Below are 16,901 nucleotides of genomic sequence, written 5' to 3'. Positions count from 1 at the left end.
ACAATATGTAAAATTGTGAATATATACACCTTTAACGTTTACATATTTGGACCCCCATTTTGTCTGATTCAATCTACCTTATATGTAGCTTCTTGAATTTTGACATTTCTCTTTGTTTCATATTTTGTGGCCTAGCTGTTGAAATTCTAATCAACACTAAAGACATCACTTGAATACAATCTTGGTAATACATAATCATCACCACCTCAATGACTCCAAAGTTATAGTCCAAAATTATGGGGAGAAAACTAATAAAGATTCACCTTTTTTCAGTAACAACACCTACTAAGGACAAAATCATCCTTACAACAATTATTGGTCCAAAAATATCATTGGATATTATAAAGTCACTGCTCTATTCTTGTTTCTGACCATCCATCTGAATTATGGAAAGAAAGAAATTGGTGGTACTAATTTTGTCTATGGTTTTAGTTTTTGAAAGAGGGGCTTCAACTACAGTAACTTATGATCACAAGGCATTAGTTATCGATGGAAAGAGGAGAATTTTGCAATCAGGGTCAATACATTATCCAAGAACTACACCTGAAGTGAGTGTTTTCTTCTTGTATGGCAATGTGGGGTGTTTTCTTTTCTTCTTGATTTTCAGTTTGACAATATGTAACATGGATTAAAAAGGGGTTTTCTGGTTGAATGTAGATATGGCCAGAGATCATTAGAAAGGCTAAGGAAGGAGGATTGGACGTGATAGAGAGTTATGTTTTCTGGAATTATCATGAACCTGTCAAAGGAGAGGTATGGAGTCTTTTTTATTTTGTGTTTTTAAGTGTTAACCGCGAGTTTGATTGCTTTTCCTTACGATGCTTATGACTAATTGGTATTTAGTATACTTCAGTTTTGCTTCAAAGTTTCATATTATATTGGACAGAGATGAGCTTAAATGGAGCCATATAGACGAATTGGGATTCATAGATGACTATTTCAAAGTTTCACCTCAAAAGGAACTCTTTAAATAGCTAGAAAAGCTTTTCTGGGGAATAAACTGTCATTGAGTTCATATAATTTGTTGGTTTGACGTTTGCTTTTTCCTCATTACTGCAGAAATTGACGTGATGTGTATGGTCTTACGTTTAGTATGATACTCTTTGCTCCTTGAGCTAGCTTTCTTACAAAATGTGATTCTGGTCCAGAAGAATCATTTTCTGGTGTTTCTTCGTAATTCATACATTTACTTTCTCATCTCTTAATGCAGAATATCTGTCAATTGTGATCTCGTGACAAGTTGAATAGTATCATAGCTAACAAATTCATATTTCATTATCTCTATAAGTAATTACAACTTCCGACACTTGCAGTACTACTTTGAAGGAAGGTTTGACCTTGTACGGTTTGTGAAGACAGTACAAGAAGCTGGCCTATACATGCATCTCCGAATTGGTCCATATGCCTGTGCTGAATGGAACTATGGGTTAGTTCATCACAGCAAACTCATTTTCTTATTTTTATCATGTACATCCTAACAGGGTCTCAATATTTTGTTTTAATAACTCCATCTGTTCTTTGAACAGGGGCTTCCCTATGTGGCTACATTTTATCCCTGGAATACAGTTTCGAACAACAAATGAACTTTTTAAGGAAAGTGTTGACCAATAATCTTGTTTTGCTTTGGAGAATAGTTATCTAAGGACTACCCTGTCCTCTTTTCAATTTTCTGTGTTTCTTTTCAATTATTTGGTCCTATTAAATGTTCAATAGTCCAAGAAACCTGTGTATTGTTCTCAATGCAGTATGAAATGAAGCTCTTTCTCGCCAAGATTGTCAATCTTATGAAGGATGAGAACCTCTTTGCTACACAAGGAGGTCCAATTATTCTTGCTCAGGTTGTTTAATCCGCCCTCTCTTTTTTTCATAGTTCACCATGTAACCTCTTCTTGTTACTTTCAATGTATCATACTCTTTTCCAATTATGCGATAATGGATATCTTTGTGGTATTTTAGATCTTCTTCCTGGATTGTCCACTCTTATTACTTGATAGTTTACCTTCCTCTTTTCCAATTCTATTCGTCCCTCTTTTGTATTAATCAGTGATCTATCCACTTAACAGGTAGAAAATGAGTACGGAAATGTTGAGTGGGCATATGGAGTGAGCGGAGAGCTATATGTAAAATGGGCTGCAGAAACTGCTGTTAGTCTAAATACGACTGTCCCTTGGGTGATGTGTGCACAAGCAGATGCACCTGATTCAGTTGTAAGTGTTTATGATGTTCATGATGGCATATTCCACCAACTACCTTACTGTCTATTCCTCGATAATCTGTACCATTTGCAGTATATCATAAACATTTTCGTTAAACTTCCTGTTGATGTTAGTTCTGCAGAAAAGAGCTGACTGTAACTTCCTGCTGATGTTACCATTGATAATTTTGCTTCTTAAACCAACAGTGAAAAGGACAATTATAATGTGAAGTGATAACCGCAAACACGCTGATTATGCAGATAAACACATGTAATGGATTCTATTGTGATCGCTTCACTCCAAATTCCCCATCCAAGCCAAAGATGTGGACAGAAAACTACGTTGGATGGTAAATCATCCTCCGGAACTCTGACTTGTGACATGGTTTTTTCCTTCATCACTTGCAAGGTGTTGTTTTGTTTTGCAGGTTCCTTGCATTTGGTTATCCTGCTCCTTATCGACCTGTTGAAGACTTAGCTTTTGCTGTTGCACGCTTTTTTGAAACTGGTGGAACATTTCAAAATTATTACATGGTAAATATGTATGTTAATATTCACATATGTTGTTCTTGATCTTGTCTTCTGGGATTAATTCTGACATCTTTTTTATTTAGTATTTTGGTGGCACCAATTTTGGTCGAACAGCAGGTGGTCCTCTAGTAGCAACAAGTTACGACTATGATGCCCCCATAGATGAGTATGGTATAATATCTTAAATATAAGAGGAAACATTTGACCTATATAAGCATCTCCTAAAGCTACTTTTTTAAGGTTCTCAATCTAATCTAAATCTAATCGAACGTACTTGATACAGGTTTCATAAGTCAGCCAAAATGGGGTCACCTACGCGACTTACACAAGGCGATAAAACATTGTGAAGAGTATTTGGTCAATGCAGATCCAACTCATTTGTCCCTTGGTCTGAAACTTGAGGTAAACGACACACGTTTAACTCAACTCTAAAAGTTACCTAAAAGGTGAAAATTGTCTAATGGCATCTCCAATCCAAACACTAAATTGAGTGTTTCAACTAAACCCTGCACCAAATTTTACACCAAAAAGAAATCTTTTTCTCTCTCTTTATTATTATATTATTATTATTTCATATTTTATTTATATTTTCTTATTTTATAAAATAATTTTTTTTTAAAACATTCACTATATATAATTTTTATATTATTTTCTTTTGTAGTTGTTTAACATGAAATAATTTTATATCATAATTTTTTAAATAATATAAATTACTAGCATATTATACATAATAATGGATAACACAAATTATTATGTTTTGTTGTACTCTTTAAAATTATTATATATTTTATATTTCAATTTTGATGAATGTCAATTACCAGTTTGTTGAATGTTTATTATTTTCGATAATTCTAAAATACATTGTATTATTTGTCCACCAATTTATATCTTTGCATATTTAATTTTTGTAAAGGTTAATTGTAATTATTTATAGTACAATTAGCATAAATTTAATTTTAAAAAAGTCATGTATAGAAAAATTAATTTATAAACAAATTAACTTTTTAATCTAAAATTAATATTATAAACATATTACATAAAAATAATGAAATGTTTAATTAAAACATACAATTTATATAATACTTAATTAAAAATATTGTATAATGAAATAATATTAAAATATTCAAAAAGTAAAATTGGTATGATGAATAGTGTTACACAAACACACCAAGTTGGATCATCAAAACACCAAATTTTATGTCAAATATAATATTTTGGTGGAAAATTTGGTGCTGGATTGGAGATGGTCCAAATACCATATAAGAAAACTTCAGCTCATACAGTTGACCGATGTAGGATTCTAACACCTCTTGCACGCTAGATATCTGATTTTTCATCTTCAGAGTTATCTGAATTGGCTTTTTTGTCAGTCTATGAATAACTATATTCTTTAATGTTGGATCAATGTGAATTGTTCTTTTAATTTTGACACATCAGAAATGTATAACAGGCACATGTATATTACAAAACCTCCAATGACTGTGCAGCCTTCCTTGCTAACTATGGTAACAGTTCAGATGCAAATGTTACATTTAATGGGAAGTCATATTTTCTTCCTGCTTGGTCTGTTAGCATTCTTCCAGACTGTAAGAATGTCATATTCAACACGGCGAAGGTACTGCAGTCACATACGTACATCAATTTTTCTTACTCAACCACTAGAAATGCATAGAATATCCTGATCACCTTGCTTATAACATGAAACTGTGAACGAATAACTCATTCTTAAGAAGCTTTACTGAAGTCTATTTTGCCTCAATTTTCGCTACTGCTATCTAACAATTCATTTTGCCTTTACTCATAATGAAAAAAGGTTGTTTCACAGAAAACAACAGGAAGTACATCATTTACTCACAACACAGTTAAGGTTGAAAATTTGCTGGAGTCAGATCTTTGGGGCTGGTACAAAGAAAAAGTTGGTATCGCGAATAATCATTCCTTTGCATCACCCCGCTTACTAGAGCAGATAAATACAACAAAGGATGCCAGTGATTTCCTTTGGTATACAACAAGGTAAATTATTTTTCCTTCACTTGTCATTGTTATGTTACATTTCTTAACTGAAGAAGCTGATCTGAAGATGATAATATTTGGCTTCCATGAGAAACTAAAGGGCATACCAATATTCTTCATCTGTAAAATTAAATTGGTTATCTTAGTAAAGTGATTTATCTTATTTTGCTTTTTAAAGAACCCCACCTTGGTTCTCTGGTTTAATCATCTGTTCAATATGATAAGCTCTTTACTTCATTGATGTAATATATCTAAGTTGCTTTTTCTTTCTCTTGCCAGTATAAAAGTGGAGGAGAACATTAACAAGAGAAAAGCAAGAGAATTGCAGTTAATTATTGGAAGTTTAGGACATGCAGCTCTTGTTTTTGTAAACAAGAAATCAGTAGGTAACTATCTCACCTAATCTCTACTCCTATAACCGTGTTAAATAACTTAGATAGAATACAGTGATCTTAACAGCAACGTAAAAGTGTACTTTTCTGATAGATTTAAGTATTTTGATGAAGCAATTCATACAACTCAACATGGTATTAGAGCAAGTACAGGTCCTAGTTCATTCTCACTACTACCCTTTATAAGGAACTTATCATGTGCTCGGCCCATGAAAAGCAAAAATTCAATGTCCCCTATATGATAGTTTAAGCTCTAAATGAGGCGGTTCACACAACACAACGGAGCCAAGAAGAAGACTGATATGCTCTAGTTTTTACCTTCAACATTACAGAGAAGTGCTAACATAGCTGATTTGGTACCTTTTTTTAGGATTTGGCTACGGTAATCACGATGATGCAGGCTTTGTGCTAAGAAAAAAAATCCATCTTAAGCAAGGAAACAATACAGTGGACATATTGAGCATGATGGTTGGTTTACAGGTAAGTCCATCTCAGTAAATAGGTTTTTCCAATGCTTTGCATGTTGAAGCACATATTGTTGAAGTTATTTTCAATCATGAATGTTATTGCTTCTACTTCGATTACATTGTTTCTTTCTCATTTATCATGTGATTCTCCAGAACTATGGACCATGGTTTGACATCTCTGGAGCAGGGGTATTTTCTGTTATCTTCAGTGATTTGAATAATTCCAAGAATTTTTCTTCTACAGAATGGATCTACCAGGTTCTTGATGTGACAAACAAATCCTTTTTATTATGTCCATGTTATGCAGATTTTATTTTTCTCGTTTAAGTATGATTTCACCTTCCTAACTATAAAATTAGAGTATTAAGTAATTCAAATGCCAAAAAAGGATCTCTATGAAAGGGACAAAGGAAGTAACAAGTCAGTGAAAATCTAATAAAGATGTGGGACACTGGCTCAGATGTGTCTTGTAAAAAGAACATTAAAGAACTTTGTGTAAAGGCATAATGAAGTAGAATAACTATTGGTATAAAATTTCACCAAATTCATGTCAAAAGTACACTCAACGTGATTACCACTTGGAAGTTAGAACACTTTGAAGTTCAGTACAGACAGTCGTACTTTACAGGAAGAAGCTCTATAAATTTAGCTTCTAACTTTCTTCTAGCATACTAGTTGAGGTCAGCACTCTGATGCAACCAAAAGATATAAAAGGGCAATAGTTGGATTATATGCTGTCAATTGATTGAGGAAATGTGTCCTCCAATTTCATGATCCTCTGATATTTACAAAAACAAGCTTGCTAAGGACAGAAAAGATTTTGGCGGCAGACTTTCTTTTCTTTTTCCAGATTCGCTTGGGGGTGGTATTTTCTTCTCTGTAATGTTAGAAGGTTATGACTTTGTTATTGTAAGATCACAAGGATAATATGAGACTTGTCTTATTTTCAGGTAGGACTTGAAGGTGAGTACCTTGGACTTGATAAAGTTAGTCTTGCAAATAGTTCGCTGTGGATTCAGGGGAATTCTGCCCCAATAAATCAGAGTTTGATGTGGTACAAGGTATGTAGAATTGCTTGTATTTCTGGTTCACTTGTTTTATGTCAACTGTTTATCATTTGGGTACCTTTCTAGGAATAGAATGATAGTTAATGCCTATGCTGGTTCTCTCTCTCCATTCCCATAGTCCAATGGATGAACAATAACTGAAGAAAAGAGAAGGCAAGAGAGCTAATTAGTTGCTTCTTGCATGTAGTCCCTTTATTTGGAATTAGCATCTGATGAGCATAAAGAAATTTGTTTCTTCTGTTGTATTCTTGTCTTGATTCTGGATATCTTATTTCCAGACTAGCTTTTCTCCTCCAGAAGGAAGAGGTCCTGTATCGATAAATCTATCCAGTATGGGTAAAGGTCAAGCATGGGTAAATGGGCAGCATGTAGGGAGATACTGGTCTTCTTATCGTTCACCCTCAACAGGCTGTTCCAATAATTGTGACTACAGAGGAGCTTATGATTCATGGAAATGTCTGAAGAAATGTGGTCAACCTGCTCAAGTGCTGTGAGTTGATAGAAGTGGCTAATGCATTTTACTCATGATGCTTGCATTGACATGATCCTTCTTGCAAATTGATTTCACTGAGTACTAACCATTAAACCTTCATATTAGGTATCATGTACCACGCAGTTGGTTAAAGCCTGGAAAGAACCTGCTTGTGCTGCATGAAGAACTTGGTGGTGACCCTTCAAAAATATCTTTTTCAACGCGATCTGGGCAAAAAATTTGTGCTCATGTATCTGAGTCAGATCCTCCACCAGTTGATACGTGGAACCCAAATAAAGATCTTACGTCTCAAGAACCTTCATTGCGATTGAATTGTGAACAAGGCTGGACTATCACTGCAGTTAATTTTGCTAGCTTTGGAACTCCTACAGGAGATTGTGGAGCATTCATTCCAGGGAGTTGTCACTTGGATGTGTTATCAATAGTTCATCAGGTAATATTACTAGCATTTCTTCATTCGTTTCTGCATATATTGGTGATGACTTCAGAAAATCCCCATATACTACTAAAAATGTTGTCATCAGAGCTTGAACAAAGACTATGTTGTGTACACCTTATCAAAGAATTATCACTTATAGATCCCACATTGGTTGTGGGAATGGGTTTTGATCTCCTTATTTTCCCTTTGGAGAAAGTTTCGTCTCATGAGCTATGAGCTAGTTTTGGGGATTGAGTTAAACTTTGTGTTTGAAATTTTCTTCGCATGGTATCACAACCAGACCCATCAATTCCTATTTCCTTCATGAGCTAGTTTTTGGATTTGAGTTAAGCCTAAAGTCTTTTCTCGTATGTTTGGATCTGAAAATCTTGAATGACTATGCAGGGGTGTGTTGGTAAGTCAGGATGTTCCATTCCTATTACAATGGCTAAGTTTGGTGACCCATGTCCTGGAGTATTAAAAAGTCTCGCTGTTGAAGCTTTTTGCAGTGTTTAGTCATCAAATTCTATGGTTCTGGTAGGAGGTGTAGTCATTGGATTAGCATGGTAACCTTCTTTGTCAAATTTTCTGCTTCTAGCAATCAAAGGTAATAGTCTTTATTTCAACCACAGCCAGCTTCAATGTGCAACTTGGAATCTATAGTACATCAGTACAGCAATAGTCTTGATGATTCAAAGAGCATTATAAGGAAACCTTTGCTCTTTTTTCAGCTCTGTGTTCATGACTTTTGCTCTATTACTGGAATGACATGCAAATTCATTCTCCAGTCTGTATTCTGTACTGTACTTGGAAATAGACAAGAAATTGGTAACTACAACTAAACGTGTAGGGTATCAAACTAAATGTTGTCGCAGGGACTCTACTTTGAGATCTCCAGATTAAGCAGAGACTCATCTTCTCAGGGACCAGTAATAAAAGAAAATCTATTTCACGCAAAAAAATAATGGAAAGTGGGAAATCATAAAAAGGTTTGTTTTATTGGAACTTTGCAAGTATAATACATGCAGCAGATGTTTGGTTTGGTTTGGGGGGGGGGGGGGGGGGAGTACATGCTTACAGGCTATTTTAACACTAAGAACAAGAAAATCACTCTTTTACAACATTTAAACAGTAAGCAGAATCTTTCCAATGTGCTTGCTGCTTTCCATCAACTGGTGAGCCTCGGCAGCTTCTGCTAAGGGGAAGTACTTGTACACCACCGGTTTCACCTTGCCTACTGCAATTGCAGGCCAAACATTCTTTTCCACTTCTCTCACAATTTGAGCTTTGTTTTTTGCGCTTCTACTACGCAAGCCAGCAGCTGTAGAAAAGTCAAAAATCGACATAAAATTTACTGAAACACAATCCAAAAAGAGGTCCATGTCATTCATTCAGAGAGAAAAATCTACGAGACTAGATTTCAACACTCCAAAAGAATTTGTTTCTCTCCAATTGTTTATGCACTTTACTATGAAAAGAGAACTCCCTCAAAGATATCAATTAAGGAGTCTTCAACTAAGAGAAGGATTAGCTAGTACATGGAGGGAATGGACACGTTGGATAGGATTATGCGAGAATGAGAGAGCTGGACTAATAATTTTCATATTTCAGAATGCAAACAAACCATAACAAGATAGCCGGTAGAAAGAGGTCGAAATTCGACCAAGTTGATGAAGAATTACTAAATGAGGATTGCAAAGAAGAGATATAGCTCAACTTCACATGAAAGATAAACCGCCTTCTTTTTTTTTATAAGGTAAATATATGAAAAATGAATCACAATATTTGAGTTCTCTTGACATTAATTTGAGAACTATACCATCTAATAAAAGCCAATAATAGAAGAGCTTGTGTTGCTTTCTGCTACACTATCTCATATTTCCCTTACTGAAATAAATAAAAGTAGGTCAGTGCATGTCAGTTGACTCTTTGAGTCCAAAGAAGGTCACCAGAATATTATAAACCACGGCTGGTGGTTGAAAGCCAGGACTGATAATGAGATGTCAGATGAGTGAGGCTGATTACTGTAAGGAACAAAAGTTACAGGAAGAACAGCAGTAGAAGTGAAGTGAGAGGAAGAAAATGAAGGAGCACGGTAAGATATGTGATAGAACCTTATAAAATGGCAGAAAGATACAAAAACATGGTTTCCATGGGATCACAAAAGTAAGCATCTCTGATCCCACTCGGTCAAAATAAGGGATATCAACAAGGCAATGAACACTGAGACTTCAAGACAGTTCATTTGCAAATTGGAAGACACTAGGATCTGGATACACACACACACACACATTGAGAGAGAGAGAGAGAGGGCAACATGCTTTATATAAACTTCATTGAAGTAGAAGCAATTTACGTAACCAAAATAGTGCGGCAGAAAGAGAAGTTAGATAATATTAAGATATCAGGGTAAATTAGATTGCTTTGTTTCTTGTACCTATTCTTAGAATTGCAGCTGAATTGAGAACTATTGCTTCCCCACAGAATTAACCAACTGAATCTACACTCTATGTCAAGTGAACACTAAACCTTAGAAAGTCAGCTATTGGCATGTGCAACTATATGAATACATTCTCCGCCCACTCATTGAGCTAGTCGGGAGGGAGGGGGGAATAAAAAGAAACTGGAATTACAGTAGAGTGTCTTGAGATTTCTCTCTTCCAGTTGAATAAGGGCATTCTTGTTGGAGTATTACGCAGACAAGTTCGCCATATCAAGCTTAATAATATATTTCACATAGAAGTTCTAATTCCAAATATATCAGAGCACATCTGCACTTACCCTGCACAGTCAGGCGTCTTGCTAACAAACAGCCAAGATTTACTTGTGTCACTGTTCCTCCCATAAAACCAATAATGAAGAGCCTACCATCAACATTGAGGCTGTCAAGGTTTCGTTGGAAGTATGGACCTCCTATATTATCTAGAATGACATCAACACCTGTGTTGAACATTGAAATTAGAATATCATTAATGTAAGACATGAGAAGAAATTGAGTGGTTCCTGCTGGCCCCATGAGATATATGATAACCATCGTAATTTTCTCCAGAAAAATGCATATTCGAATTTTAATTGATATCACAAAGACTTAGTTCCCAACTTGTTTGGAACTGAGGCGTAGTTGTTGTTTGTTTATCAAGAAGACCTAGTTTCTAATATAACAAATGATGCCTAGGAGAATGATTACCTTTCCCTCCTGTTTCTTCCTTGATGCGTGTAACAAAGTCTTCAGTCTTGTAATTGATGCAAACATCAGCCCCGAGTTCTTTGCATGCAGCAAGTTTTTCCTCACTTCCTGATTAACGAGATTTGACATGGTTAGCTGAATGATTTCAGTTCCATAATGAGATAAGATATCATCATGAACCTGCTGTGATGAAAACTTTGACCCCAAGGCACTTAGCCATTTGAATGGCAAAGGTACCAATTCCACTAGAGCCCCCATGTATCTGAAAGTAACACATGTAGCTATTAGTCATTTCACATACTTGATCTTAGTCCACGGAAATCAGGGATATAAAGATTCAATTGTGAAGATACTACCCAAACGATTGTGCCAATTGACTAAATGTCTGATAATCTGCATTGGTGAAAGAAAAAAGAACTACTGCTAAACAACAAATTATATTAAAGAATAGCTATGGTCTATCTAATCACCAGAAACGTTTCACCCGAGGTAAGCTTGCTCGTCATGAAAATGGTTGACCAAACAGTGCAAGCCACTTCAGGAAAGCTAGCTGCATCTTGTAAAGAAACACCTGATGGAATAGGAAGAACTTGTCCAGTAGGAACAGCTACTTTCTCCGCATAACCTCCTCCACCAATGAGAGCACATACCTGTTAAGTGAAGCTTTTACATCATCAGTGCACTAAGCAAAACTCCCTTTCAAACAATACATAGAAATGTACTCTCCAAACCCACAAAGAAAAAGAATATAAGCTCATAAAAACATCACTGTAATGTCTCCTGCTAAGGCTTAACAGGAACTCAAAATTGTACTAGTTTCACTTCAAGAAGTTAATGGATTAACTGCTACCCTAACTAACAAGGACTAGTCCAAAATTATTCAGGTTACTGTTCAAGGAAATTCTTTCATCTTGAAACAAGAAGCTTTTTGTCCCTGACTGGTGGAGGTCGTTTTGCACTCTACTCCTACTGCAAAGCCCTTAATCTTACTTATCAAGATATAGACATTATTTCCTCTCGTTGTATTTAATTATCCCCACTTCCACCACTATTATATTCTACCAAATTTATGTCAAACCAAGCACCACAAATGAAATGGAAATATTTTACCCCATACAACAACAATAGCAATAACTACCCCACAATCTCAAACAAGGTGGAATCAAGATATATGAGTCATTATATCCCTTCTGCTTTATTGGGGCTCATTTTATTCCTATACTCAATAATGTTCTCTAAATCTTACCTATTCTAAGCAAATATAAGAGCACCAACAATGTCTAAGCTTAGGGTGTGCTCGGTATGAAGAAAAACATCTTCTAGAAAATGTTTTCCATTTTTCCCATGTCCGATTGGTCAAATATTTTGGAGAACATTTTCTCTATGAAAACAAGTTCCTTAAAAATGACGAAAATAAAATAGGGAAAAAAAATTCCACTAGTGACTCCCCACCCTCCAACACACCTCATCCCACACCCCTCTTCCTCCCCACCACCATCTTCCATAATATTTGTCTACATTATATATAAATAGTTTTAAAATAATATTTTTTGCTTAACCACCGAACACAAGAAGATAAAGTAAGCAATCCACTTATTTTCGTGGAGAACATTTTTCAAGAAAACATTTTGTTGGTATTATGGATCTTTTCATTCCTTTGTGTTCTTTTCTTAGCCAAGTCCTCATAGATTCGAAATCATTTAGGCATTTACATATAACTTCCTCCATGTCATATATTAAGAGGAAAAATAACAATTCTACAATACCAAACAACAATTATGCCTCAATTTCAAGAATAAAGTTGACGTCTTTTTGAAATGGAAGTGCAATCAGACAAACCTGGTCACCAATTTTCCATCGAGTAACGTCCTTGCCGACTGCTTCAACAGTTCCAGAACATTCAAGACCTGGGTATTCACTGTCGCCTTTAGGGGGTGGGTATTTACCTTGGCGTTGAAGGGTGTCAGCTCTATTAAGGGCAGTAGCTGATATTTTAATCAAGACTTCATCATCTTTGATTTGTGGGTCTTCCACTTGTTGTACCTTCAACACCTCTGGACCACCGGGGCTTGTGATTGCCACAGCCTTCATCGTTCGTTAATCACAATCAATTTTACTCACTCAGGTTTTGTGAAGAGTTGGAGAGGTTTACACGACTTTCTTGCATACATATCGGAATACTCCGGAATAGTAAAGTGGAGTATTTTGTGTCGATTCTTGTTCTTGAAACCTCTATTTTTGGTCTAGTGGCAACGTCAACCCCTATAGTTTTTAATAGTACGATTGTTGTTCCACCTTCAAGGTTGGATAAAGGTAACAGTACAATCTCAACATGACTCTTAGGATAAAGTTATATATCTCCTCATTTTATTTTAATTAAATATAAAATAAATTTATCTTCAAATTAATTTTAAAATTAGTTATTACTTATCATTCATATTAAATGAGCCATTAAATTATAAAGGGGAATCTCAATAAGTACGTGAATTTTCATTTTCTTGGTGAAATATGAATTTCTCTCGCCTTGTTACCCTCTCTTATTTCTCCTTTATCTACTCCAATTCAAATGAAACTTTAAAAAATAAAATTACACTATAAAAATAGATTAAAAAAATAATAGCTATTAACCATAAAATAATGTAGAAATTTCATGTGTGTTAATTTTTATATTTATCTCAAATTAGCTATAAAATTTCTGATTTACCATGTGAAGCTCGTGATAAAATTGCAAAAAAAACGATTGGCAGTTTAAAATTCAGCAAAACTACTTTCAATTTCGAATATATACGTCTGAAACTTCATCCACTGTCATCAAAAGTTTGAGGTTGACAAGTCAAACTTCATGCAAAAATGTCATAAGTTTGCTATAAAAATCATATACAATTTTTTTCAAAAATAAGTGTCAAAAACACACCTAAACTATACCCTTTTTTGAGTTTTATACCTAAACTATTGGAAGTGTGAGTTTCATACATAAACTATCACTTATTAGTTTGATAAATACACTTCAAAGGTGTGTGTAATAAATACACTCTCTCTACTCTCTCTAGTTTTTTATAAAAATAATTGTCACATGGATAAAATATTTCACCTTGACAAAAATTAAATAAATTATTAATATTAATTAAAAGTGAAAGACTAAAGTATTTCTATCCGAAAAAGAAATTATTTTTAAAAGAAATTATTTTTAAAAAAAAATCTAAAATATTTCGTTCACGCACTCCACCACCTCTCCCCTCCCCCCTCCACACACACACACACAACAATCCTCATCCTTTTATTTTTTAAATTTTTTTTAAAAATTCATACTTCACACCCTCCCTCACTCCTTTCTAAAAAAATGTTATTATTTTATTTTTAAAAAAAAATAAAATTATACCCACTCCATCGAACCCTCTGCTTTTAATTTATATTTATTTTTGATTTTTTGATTTTGTGTTAGATATGCACATATATTTTCCTAAAATCATATATATATATATATATATATATATATATATATCTAACACAAAACAAGAAAAAAAATTAAAAGCGGAGGATTAGGTGGGGCAGGGTAAAAAAATTAAAAATAAAAATATCTAAATTGTTATTTGAAGGGGAGGGAGTGGGGGGAGGGGAGATGAAGTAAGAAATTTTATAAAAGAAATTTAATAAATAAAAATAAAACTAAAAAATTGGGGTGGGATGGGGTAGGGTGGGGATATGGTGAAAGAAAGTGGTGGAGTGGGGTAAGAAAAAAATATGTTATATTTTTTTTGGCCGGGAATAGTAATACTTCAATTTTTAATTTTAACTAATTCTAATAATTTATTTAATTTTTGCTAATGTGAAATATTTTGTCCATGCAGAGTGTGAAGTGATAATTTTTTTTAAATGAAAGAGAGGGTATAGTGCACACACCATGACGAGAGTGGAATAAAAAAGAGGTGTGTGTTTCTCAAACTAATTAATGTTATTTTAGATATGAAACTTACACTCTCAATAATTTAGCTATGAAACTCAAAGTGTGTTTTTGACACTTTTTTTTTTTTTATAAATCATCTTTACGCCTATATATATATATATAATCTGGTCAAAATATGCTCCTCCCCCTCACAATCCCCTCCACCCCCAAACAAGAAAAGTCATATAAAGGATGCATACCAAACACCAAGTGATATTTTCCATGCAATGCATTTTGGTTTTGGCCATTTAACACTAGTGTTAGGCAGCAGAAAAAGTCTTCTAATAACCAAAGTTTGTTCATTCTCCATTTGTGTGCAAATTGCACCTAGAGAAGAAGATAACAAGTCTCCAAAAGTAGCTTCATCTCTGTATCTAAATGTTATACATTATATAAGAAGCAATAGATGAGAGATAATTTCCTACATCACTCACTACTTCTTTCATCATCCAAAATTATCAAAAAATGAATCCATTAATTGGCTTTCAATTTGCAGCTATCCTTCTGTTGTTGGTTAATACTACTATGGTGTTAGAAACACAAGGAGCTTATGTTAAACCTCAGCGCGTCACGTGCTATAAACGTTATAGCAAATGTTATCTCAAGTACATAACTTGCCCTTCTGAGTGCCCTGAAATTCACCCGAAAGATCCATATGCTAAAGAGTGTTTTCTTGACTGTTACTCTCCCAAATGTGAAGCAGTATGCAGAAGTAACTTTTTTTCAACACATATACTTTTTGATCTTTTTTAGCTGAAGAAGCACTAATATCTATTAATACAATATGCTACTAAATTTAATTTACATCTGTATGTACAGAACGAAAACCAAATTGTGATGGTCCTGGTGCAGCTTGTTACTATCCTCGTTTCATAGGAGGAGATGGGATTGTTTTCTACTTCCATGGCAAAAAAGACGAGCATTTCAGCCTAATTTCAGATGTTAATGTTCAAATAAATGCTCGTTTCATTGGTCTCCATCCTGCTAGCAGAACGTGAGATTTTACATGGATCCAAGCTTTAGGCCTCATGTTTGGCTCACATAACTTCACACTTGAAGCCACCAAGGCAGCAAATTGGGATCAAGAAGCTGATCACTTGAGATTCACTTATGATGGAATGAGTTTTAATGTTCCAACAGGCCACTCATCGGTATGGAATTCCCCTGACCACTATCTTGAACTGGAAAGGACCTCAGCAACAAACAGTGTAAGAGTTACAGTTCAAGAAATTGTGGAAATCTCAGCCAATGTTGTTCCTGTGACAAAAGAAGAGAACGCGATACATAGTTATGGAATACCTAAAAATGATAGTTTTGCTCACTTAGAAGTGCAATTCAGGTTCTTTGATTTGTCTCCAAAAGTTGAAGGCATCCTTGGCAGGACTTACCAGCCAAATTTCAAGAATCCAGCTAAGTCAGGGGTCGATATGGCGGTTGTTGGTGGTGATGACAAGTACAAGACTAGTTCACTTCTATCAGCTGACTGCAACTCTTGTACTGTTTTCACTCCTGGAAATATTGTTGCTGAGAGAACTTCACCAATGGACTTTGGCTCTCTTGATTACACTGGTGGAAATGGAATTGTGTGCAAGAAATGATCTTTTGGTCTTACTAATCACATGTCAGCATTGTTTGTTCTCATGAATTTGCCTTGTTTATCTATGTTAAATCTAGTTTGCTTTGTTTAGACTCAAATTAACTAACTTATCAGCAACTTGATTAGCTTTCGTGAACAAATGCTTTTCTTAGTTCCTTAATTCTCTGAACACACTTTTCACATGTTTCAACAAGATTATTTTATTTTAATGTTTCGTATTAGTTGAGTTTTGAGTCTAATGAAGAATATTTTTTACCTTTTGTAGACTTAGTAAAGATTAGTACAACAAAGTATGTTAATTAAATAGTACTACTTAATGGATTATAAGGGGAGTAAAAAGTTATTCACGGCAAGAGACTATATAATGTTCTGTTTAAACAATTTTATATTCATGAGATGAATTATATATGATATGGTATTCTTTTTTCTTAATCTTAGGTTAGTGTACCTAATTGTATATTTTATGTTATAAAACAAATTAACTTAGCAAATTAACAAGAAAGAATTACAGTAAGAGAAAGAGAGGTAGTTGAGAGATTTCTTAGTGTGTTCTTCATTGTTGAAAATATGGTTATATTTATAGCCAATTGACAAAGACA

At 34.4% G+C, this 16,901-nt stretch overlaps 2 protein-coding genes and 1 pseudogene across 2 annotated transcripts; 2 read left to right on the top strand and 1 right to left on the bottom strand.

The window, feature by feature from the left end:
- Positions 1 to 112: 112 nt before the first annotated feature.
- Positions 113 to 8,362, top strand: LOC129874618 (beta-galactosidase 6-like). Its single transcript, XM_055949930.1, has 19 exons — positions 113 to 548; positions 658 to 753; positions 1,314 to 1,426; positions 1,527 to 1,593; positions 1,746 to 1,838; positions 2,064 to 2,207; positions 2,456 to 2,544; positions 2,623 to 2,728; positions 2,809 to 2,896; positions 3,009 to 3,127; positions 4,176 to 4,340; positions 4,539 to 4,738; positions 5,018 to 5,124; positions 5,501 to 5,610; positions 5,751 to 5,855; positions 6,548 to 6,658; positions 6,943 to 7,154; positions 7,263 to 7,590; positions 7,981 to 8,362. The coding sequence occupies exons 1-19, from the start codon at positions 387 to 389 to the stop codon at positions 8,089 to 8,091; spliced, it is 2,526 nt and encodes an 841-aa protein (XP_055805905.1). The 5' UTR covers positions 113 to 386; the 3' UTR covers positions 8,092 to 8,362.
- Positions 8,363 to 8,520: 158 nt separating this feature from the next.
- LOC129874620 (uncharacterized) lies at positions 8,521 to 13,012 on the bottom strand. The gene is made up of 6 exons (XM_055949933.1): positions 12,602 to 13,012; positions 11,233 to 11,412; positions 10,943 to 11,024; positions 10,763 to 10,870; positions 10,357 to 10,515; positions 8,521 to 8,896 (listed from the first exon to the last, which is right to left on the bottom strand). Exons 1-6 carry the CDS (start codon positions 12,851 to 12,853, stop codon positions 8,700 to 8,702), a joined length of 978 nt encoding a protein of 325 aa, XP_055805908.1. The 5' UTR covers positions 12,854 to 13,012; the 3' UTR covers positions 8,521 to 8,699.
- Positions 13,013 to 14,987: 1,975 nt separating this feature from the next.
- On the top strand, positions 14,988 to 16,434 carry LOC129874395 (uncharacterized; annotated as a pseudogene).
- Positions 16,435 to 16,901: the final 467 nt, after the last annotated feature.

The sequence above is a fragment of the Solanum dulcamara genome, chromosome 11 (genome assembly GCF_947179165.1).
Source record: "Solanum dulcamara chromosome 11, daSolDulc1.2, whole genome shotgun sequence".
Lineage (NCBI taxonomy): Eukaryota > Viridiplantae > Streptophyta > Magnoliopsida > Solanales > Solanaceae > Solanum > Solanum dulcamara.
Note: the sequence above shows the minus strand (reverse complement) of the source record. Positions and strands in the feature narration are given on the sequence as shown.

Excerpts from the sequence above, each read along its gene's own strand:
- LOC129874618 (XM_055949930.1), top strand. The coding sequence starts at position 387 with ATGGAAAGAAAGAAATTGGTGGTACTAATTTTGTCTATGGTTTTAGTT. Across the intron at positions 1,427-1,526 it reads TGTGCTGAATGGAACTATGG|GGGCTTCCCTATGTGGCTAC; the intron begins GTTAGTTCATCA and ends TTCTTTGAACAG. Across the intron at positions 2,545-2,622 it reads ACAGAAAACTACGTTGGATG|GTTCCTTGCATTTGGTTATC; the intron begins GTAAATCATCCT and ends TTTGTTTTGCAG.
- LOC129874620 (XM_055949933.1), bottom strand. The coding sequence starts at position 12,853 with ATGAAGGCTGTGGCAATCACAAGCCCCGGTGGTCCAGAGGTGTTGAAG. Across the intron at positions 10,871-10,942 it reads CAAAGTTTTCATCACAGCAG|GAAGTGAGGAAAAACTTGCT; the intron begins GTTCATGATGAT and ends CTCGTTAATCAG. Across the intron at positions 10,516-10,762 it reads GGAAGAAACAGGAGGGAAAG|GTGTTGATGTCATTCTAGAT; the intron begins GTAATCATTCTC and ends TGTTCAACACAG.